Source organism: Pseudochaenichthys georgianus, chromosome 7 (assembly GCF_902827115.2).
Source record: "Pseudochaenichthys georgianus chromosome 7, fPseGeo1.2, whole genome shotgun sequence".
In the NCBI taxonomy this organism is placed as follows: Eukaryota; Metazoa; Chordata; class Actinopteri; order Perciformes; family Channichthyidae; genus Pseudochaenichthys; species Pseudochaenichthys georgianus.
In genome coordinates, this window is record NC_047509.1 from 8,630,868 (window position 1) to 8,648,437 (window position 17,570).

General features: G+C 41.6%; 1 protein-coding gene across 2 annotated transcripts in view; it reads left to right on the plus strand.

Annotated features, from left to right (window-relative positions):
- The window catches only part of lama5 (laminin, alpha 5), a 95,694-nt gene that overhangs the window by 48,155 nt on the left and 29,969 nt on the right, over positions 1-17,570 (plus strand). Inside the window, exons 8-31 of one of the 2 annotated variants that reach the window (XM_034087438.2) lie at positions 2,552-2,670; positions 2,815-2,905; positions 3,279-3,413; positions 4,149-4,214; positions 5,232-5,372; positions 6,080-6,217; positions 6,598-6,732; positions 7,338-7,472; positions 8,033-8,170; positions 8,696-8,848; positions 8,956-9,008; positions 9,341-9,446; positions 9,564-9,663; positions 10,576-10,732; positions 11,793-11,931; positions 13,443-13,585; positions 13,755-13,858; positions 14,057-14,210; positions 14,325-14,488; positions 15,234-15,342; positions 15,951-16,048; positions 16,136-16,349; positions 17,109-17,235; positions 17,357-17,496. In XM_034087438.2, coding sequence (XP_033943329.1) covers positions 2,552-2,670; positions 2,815-2,905; positions 3,279-3,413; positions 4,149-4,214; positions 5,232-5,372; positions 6,080-6,217; positions 6,598-6,732; positions 7,338-7,472; positions 8,033-8,170; positions 8,696-8,848; positions 8,956-9,008; positions 9,341-9,446; positions 9,564-9,663; positions 10,576-10,732; positions 11,793-11,931; positions 13,443-13,585; positions 13,755-13,858; positions 14,057-14,210; positions 14,325-14,488; positions 15,234-15,342; positions 15,951-16,048; positions 16,136-16,349; positions 17,109-17,235; positions 17,357-17,496 — 3,059 coding nt within the window. Of the gene's footprint in view, positions 1-2,551; positions 2,671-2,814; positions 2,906-3,278; positions 3,414-4,148; positions 4,215-5,231; positions 5,373-6,079; positions 6,218-6,597; positions 6,733-7,337; positions 7,473-8,032; positions 8,171-8,695; positions 8,849-8,955; positions 9,009-9,340; positions 9,447-9,563; positions 9,664-10,575; positions 10,733-11,792; positions 11,932-12,927; positions 13,058-13,442; positions 13,586-13,754; positions 13,859-14,056; positions 14,211-14,324; positions 14,489-15,233; positions 15,343-15,950; positions 16,049-16,135; positions 16,350-17,108; positions 17,236-17,356; positions 17,497-17,570 lie in introns of both variants that reach the window. The other variant, XM_034087441.2, reaches the window with a different exon arrangement.

The following is a 17,570-nucleotide window of genomic DNA, read 5'->3' on the forward strand; positions in this document are numbered from 1 at the left end:
CACACGCACGCACGCACACACACACACACACACACACACACACACACACACACACACACACACACACACACACACACACACACACACACACACACACACACACACACACGCACACTCACACACACTTTAAACTGTGATCCTGCAGAGGAATGTGTTGATTCAACAAAAAGGGTAGCCCTATTTTAATGAAGCTGAACAGACACATGTGCTGCTGTTTGCTTTCGTCATACGTTCACACATCTGAACAGTGTCTCGAGAAAATTCCTCCAGGCCTTTTGGTTACATTTACCTGAATATGCTCAACATATTTACAAGAAGAAGAAGATCCGTCTCTGCTCACGCCACATTTCCACCGCACTTATTTCATTTTCGATTTGCTAAAGTCGTAAGATATAGATATAAGATATAAAACAAGCTGATCTGATACTAGACTATATAGTAATAATTCTGGCGACCACTGATTGGTCAGAGAGAAGCATCACGACTGCAGCTCAGGACATCCTGCACAAGTTTAAAATATTCTCCTGGACACTGATTTTTAAAATGGCGTGACGCAAAACGACGCCTTATGATTGACAATGTGCAGAGTTTCATCTTTTGGTCGCGAGAGTAACGATTCCCCAGTTTAATGTACAATCAGCTGGGAGTCACATACATTCACACTTGCATTTTAAATCTTAAAAACACACAATTTGACTCAGGATTTAAGAGGAATAATTTCGTACTAGCTCAACTATCTTTTCTTAAAGCCATAGTCATTTATGATTGGCTTCATGATCACCTCCTTTAAAGCATTTCACCAAGATAATCAGCTTTGATCGTGCCTTAAAACATCCTCTGTCTGCGTTCTGCTGCCGCCTGGCCTTATCAAAACTCTGGTTATATTTACGTGTGAGAGCAGACTGTTATCAAAGCTGCAGTTATATTTAACGGAGTAGCACAATGGCAATAAGGTCACCAAAGGGCAACGTGATATCAGAGACGGAGGATAAGGAGCGCTGGTTCATAAAGCCGGCACCTCTCAGGGCTGAGGGTCAGATAAGAACAAAAAGCTCTATCAGGGTGTCACAGACTCTGCATGAAGAGTACACGCTGCTCTGCATTTCATGCATGCGCACATCTGAAGCATTCAGCTCACTTTATCTCAGAGTAAGTCAAAGGACGTATGCAATCTCTCTACTGGATGTGTACATGTTCAATGCGCCGGCGTTACACGTCCGCTTCCTTTTAGTCACATGATCAAAGGAGTCGGTTACTGAAGCACCAACACGAGTCCTTTTCTGGTCGTCTCCATAGTGAAGAAAAGTTTCAATTAAGAACTAGAAACATTTACTCTTTTACCTTGCGTGTGTTAAAATCAAACATTTCAGATTTGGTTGTGTCTTTTTCTTTAAAGATTCTACAAAGAACTACAAACAGTGTAACGTAATCATCCCTGAAAGAGATTGCAGCCGTCTTTGATCACGGACTGTAATCAGACGTGAAATGACCCTTTTATGATTCATAAAATATCCCCACCCTTACATCTACTTCAATCATCAAAGTGTTCTGGAGGAAATGATTACGCTGGTTGAGATAATTACAGCTTCTCTCATTTCTCTCTGCTTAATTTGTTTGGAGACTAAACATGATCCCCAGCAGAGTGTGTAGTCTCTCATTCCTAATGAACACCTGTCGGAGGAAACGGCTTTCAACACAACAAAGTGACTTCATAGGGCACTGAGATGAAATGACTTTGTTTGATGTAACATACACTTGTCACTGAAGAAGTAATGAAGCATTTCTGTAGCTGGAATATTGAATAAAACACGATGAAACGTCGCATGTCCATTTCCAGACTCTAAGGATGTACAACTGTTCCTTTTAGTGACGAAGCGTTCATACTCTGTCTCCTGTTTCCTCTCGTCCTTTGTATTCTCTCCTCTCCTGCTTCTTGTCTCTCTGCAGGAGTTTTAACCCTTCAGGTGAACACTAACACTGTTACAAATACATTATGTGTGCAACTTGTGTGCCTGTTTTCTTTCCACCTGCGTGTGAAGAGATATATGAAGTAGCATATAGTAAATTAGGTCCCATGACATTTACAATACGTTTCATAGTTTCTCTGACCATCATATTTGAAACAAGAGTTTATCTTTCTTACTTAGTTTTTTTAACTGCCTCCCTATAATAATAATAATAATAATAATAATAATAATAATACGATTCAAATAATATGTATTAATGTTTTTAATAGATACATTATAATTCTGCAGATAGTTATTAAAGAATAATTAATACAACATAATAGATTATATGCAGTTTAAGATGTTTTTTTATTAAGTTAACAAATTAAATGGTTCATTTAATCACTAAATAACTGACTTGGCTCACTAGCTTTCTGGAGCTTAACACTTGTATCATTATTAATATCATACATCTGTGTTTTAATTGTTTTATCTGTAAAATAAAACTGCAGTTAAAACGATTATTAATATTTGCATTATTCAAAACAGTCATTTTCCATTGCCTGCTTTCTAAATGTGTTATTTTCTATTTGTCTGTGTTTCAGCGTGTAACTGTCACCGTCACTCCTTCGACTGTTACTACGACCCCGAGGTGGATCAGAGGAGAGCCAGCATCGACATGCACGGACACAACCGAGGGGGGGGCGTCTGCCTCAACTGCCAGGTAAATAACAGTCTCTAAAAGTGTGGGGAAATCTGATAAATGTCGTCTTTCTGTGTATTATATTATGTTGCCTCTCTTCAAGTACGTTTTGGTTGCTGATAAAAGTCACGAAGCAACTTCTAATGGCAACTCTTCTCTTTTCAGCATCACACCACCGGAGTGAACTGTGAGCGCTGCATCCCCACCTTCTACAGGTCACCTGACCAATCCATCGACTCCCCATTGGCCTGCTCACGTGAGTCCGTCAGAAATCATTCAAAGGCTGATATAATATATTCAACACTAAAAGGCGTCGTTTTTTCTCTTTTGGGTTTACTATGAATGTGCAGAAGTAATAACAAGATGTACTGAACATATCAAAAGTACTGTTATATATAATAGTACCTATATGTTATAATAAGGTAACTGTTTATTAGCATGCATATGAACACCATTGTGGCCCTTTATTAGTCATTAGAGTCTTGGCTTAGATGTTTCCCCCAATCATTTGCTGGCTAATAGATGGTTTCTTTTTGCTCTTCAACGTTGTCTTAATGTTATATTACCTGCCTTAATGTTTCTTCCTCATCGTGCTCCTTCTTCCTCTTCCTCCGCCTGCCTCTCCGCAGGCTGTGAGTGTCAGTCAGAGTTTACAGACGGTACCTGTGAGGATCTGACCGGTCGCTGTTTCTGCAAACCACACTACAGCGGAGAGAACTGCGACTCCTGCGCCGGCAGCTTCATGAACTTCCCCGACTGTTACCGTGAGCAACAGAAACGCCTCAAACACTGTCTGAGCTTCGGGATTTCATATCCAAAGAGACTAAACAAGACATTGAAATACATGTCTTGTGTAGATAATGATAATAACAGCTAAACATTCAAAAGAAACTACGGTACCACTTTACAATAAGACTACCCTTATAAAGGATTCATAAAGCGTTGTAAACACTTTGTTAATCATTAAGAACCATTTATAAACCAGTTCTAACATGGACATATGATACATCAACACAGGCTCACTATTTGGCAAGATGACTAAGTAGCCAATATAAGGCTTAGCATTACAGATAAATGTGGGCTCACTATTTGGCAAGCAACCGGTCACAGTTGCCCTGTTTATCTCATGTCTTATAAAAGCATATTAATGATTTATAAAGCGTTCACAACCTAATTAATACATTAATTACAAACGAGTCTTATTGTAAAGTGGTACCGAAACTACTACTAACTACTTTTTGCTTATTTCCCTGTTTTCTAATCTCCCTCTCCCTCATGTTGTAACTTACTTTTACAAAGCTGCTTCTTATGTTTTACTGGAGATAATAATAATAATTTCTTTTTATGTTATTAACGCATGCTTGCCTCTTTCTTCAAAATGTAAGTCGACTCGTTTTATTTTGCCTCTTATCTGAATTGTTTGCTGATACAATGTATATCTTCCCGCTGTGGGAAACACGGAGGCTTTCTGAGTATGATTGTCTTTCTCTGTCCTTCAGCTATTCCCACTTACCCCAACAACAACAACAACAATGGCGAGGCCAAACCAGCAGGAGAGATCATCAGTAAGACTTTCATCTCATCTTTTTTTCTGCTTTAGTGTCTTGGAATACGAAGCATTTCAGAATAATTATTAAATTAATTAATGGGTTCAGTTCAGAGAAAATATGTTCAGAGGGGAAATATGTAAAGATGGTTAGTCCTACTGTACAACAAACTGACCTTGAGTCATACTCTCAAACTGTATCTGTGTTTCCCTCTCCTTTGTTAGGCTGTTGATGTTTTTGGTTCGAGTCAGATGTTTGGGGGAGTTTTGGGAAAGTCATTGTGGTGTGAATGGAATTTCAGAGGAATGTGATAAGCTGTAAAATCCCAAACAGTGTTCAGTCTCGACCTCCCCACCTGCCGAGCCTCCGCTCATATCAGCCTGTTTGTGATAGGGAAAGAAATATCATTCATTCTCCTCATACAGTAGAGAGTAACTGACTTAAAGTTCATCTATTATGCAAAATCCACTTTTTCACTTATTTTCTACATAAACATGCGTCCCCTCTGTGGAAAGAGATTCTGAAAGTTTCATGAACAAAGACCCCCTCTCTTTTTGTCCTGATCCATTTCTATAAAAAGATTGAGCTGATCTGATTTTGGCCACTTTATGATGTCATAACGATTTTGTTGGCTTGTATAACCATCAGCCAATCAGCAACCAAGCTAACCCTTATCACCAAGGTAACCCCCTTATCACCTGAATCTCCTCCTCGAGCACCATTGTGTTCTTTGTAACCAGATACCTCTCAGAGGGGCGTGGGGAGGGGCTCCTTATTTTCATCTAAAGTAACAGACAGAGAATCGGCACTTTTGAAACAGGGCTGAAACAGAGGGGATTATGGGTAATGCTGCAATGATCTGTTTGGTATTTGGAGTACATTTGGTTTTGTATATATCTGAGACCTATAATATGTTGATGAAAAACAGTATAATAGGGGACCTTTAAGCTTGGCTGTCTCCTGTTAATCAAAAGATAAATAACTGTATTTACAAGATCAACACTGCTAACAGACCTGTTTCTCCTCTGTGTGCAGACTGTGAGTGCAGTGCAGCCGGTACCGTGGATAACTCCTGCCGGCCGGACCCCCGCACTCGGACCTGCGTCTGTAAGCCGGGTTTCACTGGAGACCACTGCGACACCTGCGCTCCTGGTTTCCACGGACTCAACTGTCAGGGTGAGGGAGGGTTACATACATGTACAATGTAAAGGGCTGCAACCAATGATTATGGTAATGACTCTGCCCGATAGTTAATTAATTATGAATCCTTTGGTTTATAAAACGTGAGAAAACACTGATACATATTGTGACCTACAAGGTGATGCCTCATATGCTGTGGTTTTGTCCAACCAACCGTCCACTACCGCTAAATATTCTATTTATTTTCATTTTAAAGCAGGTAATTATCACATGGAAGAACCTGATCATTTGTCGAGACCGCCACACTTCAGTTGAATGGTTTTGGGCCCATTTGTTCTGCTAACATGCACAAACAGACACAAATACAAATACACAAACAGACACAAATACAAATACACAAACAGACACAAATACAAATACACAAACAGACACAAATACAAATACACAAACAGACACAAACAGAAGAAGAAATTCTAGACGCTTTATTTATCAGCTTGTTTATTTATCCTGTTCCAGTTTACCACCCAGGAGCGAGCGCGCGCGCGCACACACACACACACACACACACACACTCCTGAATAAACAGCATTCCGCTAAGCTTTGTTAACCAGTGTAAACAGATGTAGACTGTCAACTCTGAATAATACAAAATATTAGTTATATATTCGACTATAATTGTGTGTGTGTGTGTGTGTGTGTGTGTGTGTGTGTGTGTGTGTGTGTGTGTGTGTGTGTTCATGCAGCCTGTCAGTGTTCAGGTCCCGGATGTCAGGACGGGTCATGTGACTTTGTTACCGGTCACAGCGTGTGCCGGAGCGGTTTCCAAGGTTACCAGTGCGACCAGTGTGCGCCAGGCTACAACAACTACCCGCTCTGCCAATGTGAGTCATCTGAAGCGACACTGTCCAACAACGTCAACACAATCATATCTATGTTCAACGGGAGTAGATGTACATTCAGCATTTATATTTGATGTTCTTCCTTTTTTATTATAAAATCCAGGGTTTGTTTTTGTTTAGTTTTTTTAGAGAATGCTTGTGTTTGATGAAAACATTTTTTTTAGATTAAAGGTACAATAAATATCAATAAATATATTGGTTGCTTGCGGTTTGAAACGCAACATTCTAAGTGAAAACAGCCCATCCCAAGTTGCCAAGTGCCAGCCTAAAATTAGTCTTGGAAAACAGAAGTGTGATTGCTTGGTGCACAACTCAAATATATTTCCATCTGAATTACAAACCCTTTCTCTCTGTCTCTGCAGTTTGTGCCTGCAGCTCGGTCGGCTCTCTGCCCGAAGGCTGCGATGCGTCGGGTCGGTGTCTCTGTAAGCCTGAGTTTCAGGGTCCTCGATGTGAACAGTGCAGATCTGGATTCCACTCCTACCCCAACTGTCAAGGTAGACAGACACACACACACACACACACACACACACACACACACACACACACACACACACACACACACACACACACACACACACACACACACACACACACACACACACACACACACACACACAGAGAAACCTAAAGGTGATTAAATGCACCTGTTACTGCTGCATACTGTAATAAAAACGAGAGAATATAATATCCGTCGGACTGAACGCACATGGAGACGCACATGGGAACACTTAACGCACCTTCTTATGAAGTGTTATATTGCCATGGGACATTTTATGAGGTTTTATTAGGGTTCAACCTTTTCAGTGAAAAAGAAAGCAAGAGAAATGGACAATAAGTAAAAAGCTATAATAATACAGTTATAATGAAAAGATACCGAACATCCCTGGACTATGGTGACTAAACGCATTATTCTCCATTACTTATTGTAACTGTTAAAATTACAAAACTGTTTATATTTAACTGAATGGAAGTAATATAGATGTATAGATTGTCTTGCATTTAGTTTTGTCCTTAACAAACTTTGTATCCTTGATTTTACTGCAAATGTACTAGTTATTATGTTTTCTGTAACAAGGTGTCACACCTCTGGTTTTCTCAGTGTGCAGCTGTGATCCTCGCACCTCATTGGACAGCAGCTGTACAGCATCAGGTCACTGCCACTGCCAGCCCAATTACAGCGGAGCGTCATGTGACCAGTGCGCTCCTGGTTACTATGGTTTCCCAAGCTGCACACGTAAGTCACCAAACTTTTCATCAAGCCATAAAACGTCCTTGTTTCTGTCCAATTATAATGTTTTAATAATAATAATTTAATCTGTGCTACGTGTACGATCAGATGGACAAATAATGTACATGCATAATAAAAAATACATAAAATATAAAGAGACGGGTCATTGAAAGTCTTTTTTATACAGTTTCAGCTAGAACATTTATTAATTCTCTAAAAAATGAATTATATTGTATCCACTCAACTATACTAAAGAGGTTACTTTCTGCTGTCTGCATGTGTGTCTCAATCACATCTATCAATGATAGATTTTTAGATCCATTTTGGAGGGAATTGGGCTGGACATCTTTTAAAAGTCCTTGAATGTGATGTTCAAGAAGGTGTTGAAGCCCTGCTATGTGTCTATACAGTTGGACACAATAATAGAAAAACCTAAACTTTGTATAGTTTCTGAAGCATGGATGATTACCAGACTTCTTTTGAAGCTTTTATAAGATCCTTACTGGGTAAATGAATCCATATTTATCTTTTAATATGAATAATAAAATCTGATCTTGTGTGTCCAGCCTGCCAGTGTTCTGCTCAGGGCTCTCGCTACACCAGCTGTGACCAGCTGACGGGACAGTGTGTGTGTGTGCCCAACGTGGCGGGGCTGAGGTGTGACAGCTGTGCAAACGGCGCCTATGGCTTCCCCAACTGCCAAGGTAATAACAACACACACACACACACACACACCACACACACACACACACACACACACACACACACACACACACACACACACACACAAACACAAACACACACAGGTTAAACACGACCAAGTGTTGGCCTAACATAATAGAAACAAGGTGTGACAGCTGCAGTTAATGGGACCTACAGCTGACCACTTACACACACACACACACACACACACACACACACACACACACACACACACACACACACACACACACACACACACACACACACACACACACACACACACACACACACACACACACACACACACACACACACACATGCGTTTTAGAGAAAATGCTATGGTTACAAGCGAGGGCAAAACTGCTCATGGAAGCATAAATAATGTAAATTGCAATGGGGCAAAACTAACTTGTGAGTGGAAACTAATGTTCATATATTAATTCTGCTAATAGATGCTTTCTGCCACTTCACGGTTTGTTCAGATCTACTTTGAAACAATATTTGTTGTCTTTCTTTGTCATGAACAGCTGGTACCTGCCACCCTGCCGGCTCTGTTCAGTACGTGGTGCCGCCTCCAGTGGGCCAGTGTGAGTGCCGGCGCCATGTGGAGGGCCCGGCCTGCGACACATGTAAACCTCTGTACTGGAACCTCTCCCCCGACACCTCTGATGGATGCACCAGTAAGAGACACTAGCAACACATACACACACCCTACCCTAGGTTTCACTAGCTTGATTGCAATAGCTGGTGATCTTATGTAAACTAAAGTATTTACTGTCTCCTGCAGACTGTGAGTGTAACGTTGCCGGGACGATCAGCGGTGTGGCAGAGTGTGCACAGGTGAGCACTGTAGTTCCTCCTCTGAATTGAACATCTGAGTCAAAGTGTCCCCTCCTGGAAAGGTTATGTACTTTGATGCATTAAGCTCATGCATAGCTTCAAATTGATGATTGAAGTGGCAATGATAACGTTTCACTTCCACCCCTTTAGGTTGGTGCCGCTCTCTAAAGGGCCAGCTTTAACCCTCACTACCAGCAACACATGTATTATTCTACAGTCATTACATTGTGTAATCTAACATAGGTCATAAAGTCATATGTCTTTGTATGAAAGATAATTAGACGGAATGATGTGTTTTTGTTTTAATAGTAAGTATTTCTTGTTGCGAACAGGGCTCTGGTCAGTGTCACTGTAAGCCAAACGCCTGCAGTGGAACCTGCTCCACCTGTAAAGACGGATACTACAACCTGCAGGAACAAAACTACTTCGGCTGCCAGGGTCAGCGCTCCTTAGCATCGTTTAATAACTCTTCTTAATCGTTTTCTTCTCATAAAACAAAGCTGCACTACGTTGATGCTTCCATCCTGTACTCAATTTGTGTGTGATGTTTGTTAGGTTGCCAGTGTGACATTGGAGGTTCAGCAGGCCAGTCGTGTGGAGAGAGGAACGGCCGGTGTCGCTGCAGACCCAACGTGGAGGGACCCAAGTGTAATCTGTGAGTACAACAGCTGCTAAATAAATAATGACGATATATGGTTGTTAAATTAATTTTCGTGATATAAGGTTAAGTTGTTGTTAAGGAGATAAGGGGCACTTTTTTCCCATTTTTCACTCAAATGGTGTTAATAATGAATCTCAAAATAGTCTATATATTTTTCTTATTTTCCATCCTTCCCCTTATTGGTCCTTTGTGATGCAGAAAGTACATACTGTGAAATCAAATGGGAATGTATTCAGACTACAAATGGAAGAAGGGCAGGGAATTAAGGCGCTTTGTCTTAACTTTTTTAACATTACAAGTTAAAGTACTGCATTCATATCTTATTTACGTAAAAGTATGTAAGTTATTAGACAAATGTACTTTATTATAATAATTATAATTTATTACGGAAGAGCAAACCTACCAAAATAAATATATTTATAAAAATACATACATTGATTAATATGCCATTTAATTTACTGATTTAAATGTTAACCATACATGTAGGCACTAGTTGATTAAATGTGACATACATTGATACTTTAGTTTTAATATACTTAATAACTCAATAACTTTTGGCTGAGGTCTTATTTATTTTGTTGAGATCTCTGTTCCCCAGACCATAACTTAATATGAATGAGCATCCCATTTCTATAGCACATTTAAAAACAACAGAGTTGAACAAAGTGCTGTACATCACCAACTGAATAAAAACATAGCTTAATACATAAAAACAGACAGGACATGAAACTAATGTAAAACATGAGACAATGAAACCAGATCAGAAGCCATAGACGTAAAAACAATACAAAACACGAGTAAGATACAAACCCAAATTGAACAGCACAAGTGTCCCACCTGGTCACCCAGACCTTGTTTCGACATGAGCTTCTCCTTCCATGTGAATGGCTCTTGCTGTGTCTGCAGACCTCGTCCGGATCATTACTTCCCCGACCTCCATCATCTGAAGTTTGAGATTGAGGAGGGCACCCTGCTGGACGGCAGGCCGGTGAGGTTTGGCTACAATCCTCTGGAGTTCAGCGACTTCAGCTGGAGAGGTTACGCCCAGATGTCGCCCATCCAGGTAAGAACAAGTTGCAACATCTGGCGCCGTTATTGAAGGGGCTGCACTGTTAGTGTACCGTTTTATTATTATTGTGCTGCTGTGTTTATTGTATAGTTGTAACTCTGGCACAACAATTTCCTTCGGGATGAATAAAGTCCTTTCTTATTTTATATTAACAATAAACAGCTTTTACTTTTATAAACTCCACTTTAAAGACTTTAGATACGACAATAATTACAGATCATCATCATTCTTGTCATGGTACAGATAGGTTATCTAATATTTAAACAACATGCACACATATAGAATGTATTTTAATATGTTTTGATTTGTGTTTGTATTATGCATTACTGATGCTCCTCCTGCATGAGATAAACGGCTTGTTCCATGGATACATGTTGAAGGCATATTTCTCTTTGGTAGAATCACTTCTCAGTACATAGGAACTGATAGGTTCTACTAAGGGACCTTGGAGTTAAACATGTTTACTTCACATTTGACGCTCCTTCTGGTGCAATTGTTGAAAGAATATATTCAGATGTGTTTTTTAGTGTCTGAAATGTCAAGAATCTTTCAAAGCATGAAGTGAATCTTGAAGAATAATATATTTGGAGCATTCTGAGCTCGTGGGTGTTTGTGCTGAAGAAGTGAAAATCCCAAGAGAAATATAATTGGTGGTGAAGGTGCTGGTTTTAAAGTATTGCTTTGGTTTCTCTCTTTCTCTCGGTGTTTCCCAAATTCTGCTCCCTCCCCCCTTCATGTTCTCCCCCATCTCATCTTCTATCACCTCTTTAATCCTCTATCACTCCACCTCCTCTCCTCTTGCTATTTAACTCATTAAATCTACTTCACTTTGTGTCGTCCTTCCTTAACTTCCTCTCCTCTCTTCCCACTTCCTTCTACTCCCTTTATTCACCATCCCGCCTCCTTACACTTATCACATTACTTCCTTACCCCCTTCTCTCCTTCCATCCTGACTTGACCCCTTTCCTCTTTCCTAAACCTTATCATTCCCTTCATCTTCGCCCCTCCCTTCCCCCCTTTCCCCCTGCTGCCTTGCTCGTTGGTCCTTCGGCAGTCCAAGGTGTTGGTTTCGGTGTCGGTCAGCTCTCCAGACCTCTTCCACGTTGTGCTGCGCTACGCCAACAGGGGGGGTGCGGATGTTCTGGGCCGGGTGTCGGTCATTGAGGACACTTGGAGCTACTACTGTGGTAACTGTGAGTGCTGCGAGGGCCCCTACTCTGTCTGGCCTGTAGTCATGTATTCCTGCATGGGAACAGGAAGAGAGAGGAGGAACTTCTTCTGTCTCTTCTCATCCCTCCACACCTCACTGCAGAGGCAGCGCAGTACACACCGTCTGCTCTGTCTCTCTGTGTGTGTGCTGTCGATTCCCACGCTTTGCCCAGGATATCAGCCGTGCTCCACAGACATAACTCATGAATTCAGATTTGTTTACATCAGAATTCCCACTGGGGATCATCAACCCATGGGAAAATAATCATTCAAATTGATAATAAAACTTTTTCTGTGTATAAAACAGCCAGGAAGTTTAGCTACATTTAAATATATTGGTTTCAGAATGGTAAACATTTAGATAAGAAGCTCTCCATGAATATCAGCACAGCCAGAAAGTCCACTCATTTTCCGTTGCAAAATAAAAGCCAAAGTGTTTTGGCCGCACCTTGGCCATTAAAATAAAATAAACACTTTCAGTATTACTTTAAAAGATTTGGCTTATCAGTACAACTAGTGTACAGTACTTGCAGGTTCCTACTATTTCTATCCTCAAGGTGTATAGCACTTATTAGGAATGACTTTGGATAAAGGCAATGTCTAAGATGTAATGTAATGCATCGTGGACATTAGTTACTATGCAAAGACAACCTTAAGTGCGTCTGGTTCTCAAATTCTTATGACCTGAACTTCCAAACGCAGAAAAAGACAATTCAACTGTTATTGAAACATGTGCTTAATTCCTGGGTAAATCTGCTTCCTCCTTTCTCTCGGTGTTCCTGTCTGTGTGTGAGATGATGGAGGGATGTGTGTGACGGTTGGTGGTTTTCAACTGCAGTCGGTGGCGGCCTCTGCTCAGTCTCCTCTAACCTTTAGGGCCACAGATCAGGGATTTGTAGACTAAAAGTATTCACACCCTCTACCCCCCCCCCCCCCCCCCCCCCAACACCTCCCTTTCTCCCACCCGACCCGTCCTGTAGACCGCAGTGAAGCTTCAGGTTTATGTGAGTGAGGCAGACGTCTATCTGACTCGCTTCATCCTCAGATATGTAAACTCTGAGGGCGCCACCTCCAACGGTAAAATAACAGCCTATCAGGTCAACCGCAGAGGTAGGTGTCCACCAATCACAAGAGAGTATCAGTGTGGATGTTTGTGAGTGTCTGTTACAATGTGAACATTTCATTTTAAACATAGCGCTAAGAATCTTTCACTTGTAACTGTAGATTCAGTTACATGAGTCTGTCAGTGTCTTGTTTGAAGTGCTGTACATCTTAACCAAAGTGAACCGCAACTCATAGTTCCTGGCTCCTGTTGACGTCACAGTTGCTTGTTTTGTATATTTATTACACATTCATGACATTTGTTTACCTCTAAAACGTGTTTTTAGTGTTATTCATATTAGTATTGGCCAATTTTCAAATGTCTTTCACTCAAATGTATCTGAAGTAATATCCTAATTCTATCTTCGGGTTTCTAACTTGGCATGTTCTTTAGGTTCAGAGCAGTCCAAACAGATCGTCTTTGCTCCCAGTGTGGACTCCACTTTTGTAAACGTTCCCCAGAACAACTTTGTGGAGCCGTTCGTCCTGAACCCGGGAACCTGGACCGTGGTGATAGAGGCGGAGGGAATCCTGCTGGTGAGACACACACACACACACACACCAGAAAAACGTTGTCCTATTTTGTCGAGATAATAACTAGAATAGACGTAAACATGTCCTTACAAGTAGATGAATGTAGGCTTTTACTCTGTTTTGTGTTCGTTTATAATTCACAGTAATAACTCTAGTTCTGTTTCACCTGCAGGATTACCTGGTGCTGCTTCCCAGCGCCTACTACGAAGCTCCCATCCTGCAGATCAAAGTCTCTGAGCCCTGCAGCTACAGCGCAGTGCCTGAAGCCAATCGGAAGTAAATATGCAGATCCAGGTTTCTTACTCGAAAGTAGCAAACGATCATGAAGAATATATCAATATCGTGACTGACTATAACCATGTCTTTCTTTAGTCATGGACAGATCCACATATAAGGATGTCTTGCTGGAAACATTGTCCTCTTAACCGAAACATATTCACACCACCTCTAATGCCTGTTGCTCTCTCTGTCCAGCTGTCTGCAGTACAGATATCTGTCTCTGGACTCCTTCCCCTCCATCTCTGGTAACGATGCAAGCTGCCGCAACGACAACCACCTGCCGCGCCCCTGCCCGACGGAGAGGGTGACCCCGCGCCACCCCGACATGGCCGTCTGCAGCGGCTTCGATGTAAGAGAGGGAATATTGATTTCGATGCAACACACTTTAGCTTTATTCTCACCTCTCCAAACTGTATTATGAGCAGAGTTTCAATCGCTTTTTTTCTTTCCATTGCTGCCGCAGATCAGCGTTGAGCTGAGAGGTCGCCTGCCGTCTGCAGGGGAGTACGCTCTGGTCGTGGAATACTCCAGCGAGGAAGAGCTGCCACAAACTCTCGCCGTTGCTGTGAACATGCCGGGATCACGAACACACGAGCACCGCGTCAACCTGCTGCACTGCAAGTACAGGTGAGCAACACGCCTCTTCAGAGTCATTGCTTATGTTGCCTCTTTGGTTTGATTGAGACATCAACAGGTCAGCAGAACGTCTGAGACTGGAAAGATGAAAAAAACAGTTGATACGAAACAGGACATATACAAACACGTTGCAAAAAAACACATTACTTTTCTGTATAGAACCACCCCTAGATTACGCCGACCTTTCGTTTTATACAGATCATCTGAAGAATAACAATAAATCTGTCCTGTTTCCACATTTGATGCCCATTAGCTTCAACAAGCCAATTGTCTAAGCAGAGGGGATTATACAAAATATGCAGAAATAGTTTTTTTTACATGAAAACACTGAACACTGTCATACTTTATTACAATCATTTTATAAGCAAGAACCGTCCAATTATATCATAAAAAAGGCTGTTGCTTCAAGCATCAGTTTAGACCCCTGTCATTTTCACATTAGATGAGTTTGATGCAAAAACTGGTGAAAGGAAGTCAACTAGAGATCAACCTTTAAAAAAGGACACGGTGTTTGTTCGGTGAAACTTTCGTGTGTCTTTACAGTAGCGTGTAGACTCAGCTGCTTCACAGTCTACTGTTACCCTACGAGCTCTATGCAGTGTGTCAACAGCTCTTAATGTGTGTGTGTGTGTGTGTGTGTGTGTGTGTGTGTGTGTGTGTGTGTGTGTGTGTGTGTGTGTGTGTGTGTGTGTGTGTGTGTGTGTGTGTGTGTGTGTGTGTGTGTGTGTGTGTGCAGCTTCCTGTGTCGAGCCGTGGCCATCGATGGGCAGAGCAGAGTGGCCGTCTTCTCTCTCCCCGAGAACGCAGAGATCCAGCTGATCTCCGACCGCGCCAGCTTCTTCCTGGTGAGTCACACGTCACATGATCAAGGGCAGCAGTCACGTGATGAGCTTTCTAAACATTTGTTGTAACCATGGAAGGATTTTCTGTGTCCTAAGATGGTTAAGAGCATTCAAGATGTTCAAGATGTTAGGGTTTGGAAATAGAACATATGTGTACAGTTCACTCCCATCAAAATCATTTGGAATAAACAAAACATTTTCACATTTTCCAACAACCTCAATGTCACCACATGTTGAAATACTTCATTGCCACAAAAACGGTCTAAACTGTAGAGTTTGAATGGATTCCATTAGATGTGTAATAACATGGGTCTGTCACAAGTCGTTCGGTAAAATAGATACTAGGATGGTAATGGCTACAATTGTAGAGAAATTAAATGTTTCTTTAAATCAATAATTTAAATTTAAAATGAAACTTTTTATTCAGATAAAATCTCAAATAGTGTTGAAAAGTTAACATCTAAACGATTGCTCCAGTAATCTCTTCATACAAATGATGTATGTTTGTATTTTGAATGTCAAATGATCAGTATATATATGTTAATATAATTGAACAAACACACATTGTGGATCTTGATAATGCTAAAAACGTGTGTGTTTGCTCTCTTCAGCACAAAGTGTACCTGGTGCCTAAAGATCAGTTCACCATGGAGGACGTTGAGCCTAAAGTCCACTGCATCAGCACTCACGGGCAGTTCTCCCCTGACAGGTAACTTAACACTGAAGCTCCTTTTTAAATATCAACTCATAAACTAAGAAATGAACTTACCCGTCTGCCTCTCCTCTGTTTCTGCAGCTCCTCCTGCGTCCCTTCCCGCTTCCAGACCCCGTCAGACTCTCTGGTGCTGAAGGAGGGCCAGAGCTCCTCCATGCAGGAGCCCATCCCGGCCTCTCCTGCAGCCGCCCCCCCACTTTCCGACCACCCGAGCGACGCCTCCCTCTGGACCGGAGGAGACAGACCTCCACACGGAGCGGATAACAGCGACCACGTCAGGCTGGACTCCCTGCAGGTACCACGCTGATGTTATTCAACACATTTTAATTGTATTATTTCTTGGAAGAGCATGTTCCCAGTGGTCGTGTTTAGAGCTGTTCAATGTTTTACTGCAACACTTAGGATGTGGTATTGCTTCAATAGATAGTGATGCTTCGATATAAGATATCCAAATACATATTTAGCTGTTGAAAAGAGGTTCACCTGGAACAGCTGCTCTAAGAAAGTGAAACTCTTCTAGAATTACCGTTTTGCTTCAGATTACGAGAGTAGATGAAATCGAGCCGATTGTAGGAAATCACCTCAACATGCAAAGGTGTATGGGTCTAAGGAAACAGATGTTAATGTCTCATAGCCAGCAGGTCCTCCTGCTTAGAAACATTACAATAATAAAATGGACTTTGGACAGCTCCAATCTGGACTGATAAAAGCATTCAACCGTTTCCTGAGGTGTCCTTATCTGCTATGGACACCACAAGAGGAGTTAATCCCTGCAGAGCTTCAGTTACAGTAATAAGAAATGAAGTGTTTTTACTCCCCAACATCTCAAGCTTTATGGGATGACGTCGAACCAAGCTGGTGTCGTGCCAGAAACACAACGAAGGGAACTTATCAAATATGATTTATAACCTAAATTAAAACCTGTTAGAGTGCCTGAGTGACATTCATTCATTAAAATAGGTTAATGAAACCTGAGTTATAGATCTGTCTGACATCTAACAATCCCCCCCATGTTTCTCTTTTTCATTACCTCCTCCATCATCTCCTTACCCAGAATGCAGCTGTGTACTCCACCCGTGTCCATGCTCTGGGGCGTTACGTCTTCATCCTCCACTACCACCAGCCCCTGCACCCTAACTACGCCGTGCAGGTCTACATCAACGGCGGAAGAATCTGGCAGGGTGAGAGCACACAGACTGAGTGTTGGTCCACGCTGCGTATATGAAATAATGATAAATGAATATAACAAATCCATGTCATCAAAATTGACCCAGTTGTCATGTGTTTTCTCATACGCATCAGGCCACGCCAACGCCTCCTTCTGTCCGCACGCTTACGGCTGCCGTAACGTCCTGGTCTCTGAGAACCAGATCATTCTGGATGTGACGGACCACGAGGTCTTCATCACCGTGCAGATACCTGCCGGCAAGACGCTGTGGCTGGTCAGTTTTGCTGCCCTTCCTTTTCCTTTCCTTCTGTTCCCAAAGTTATTTTCTTAAGTCATTTTGTTTAAGTT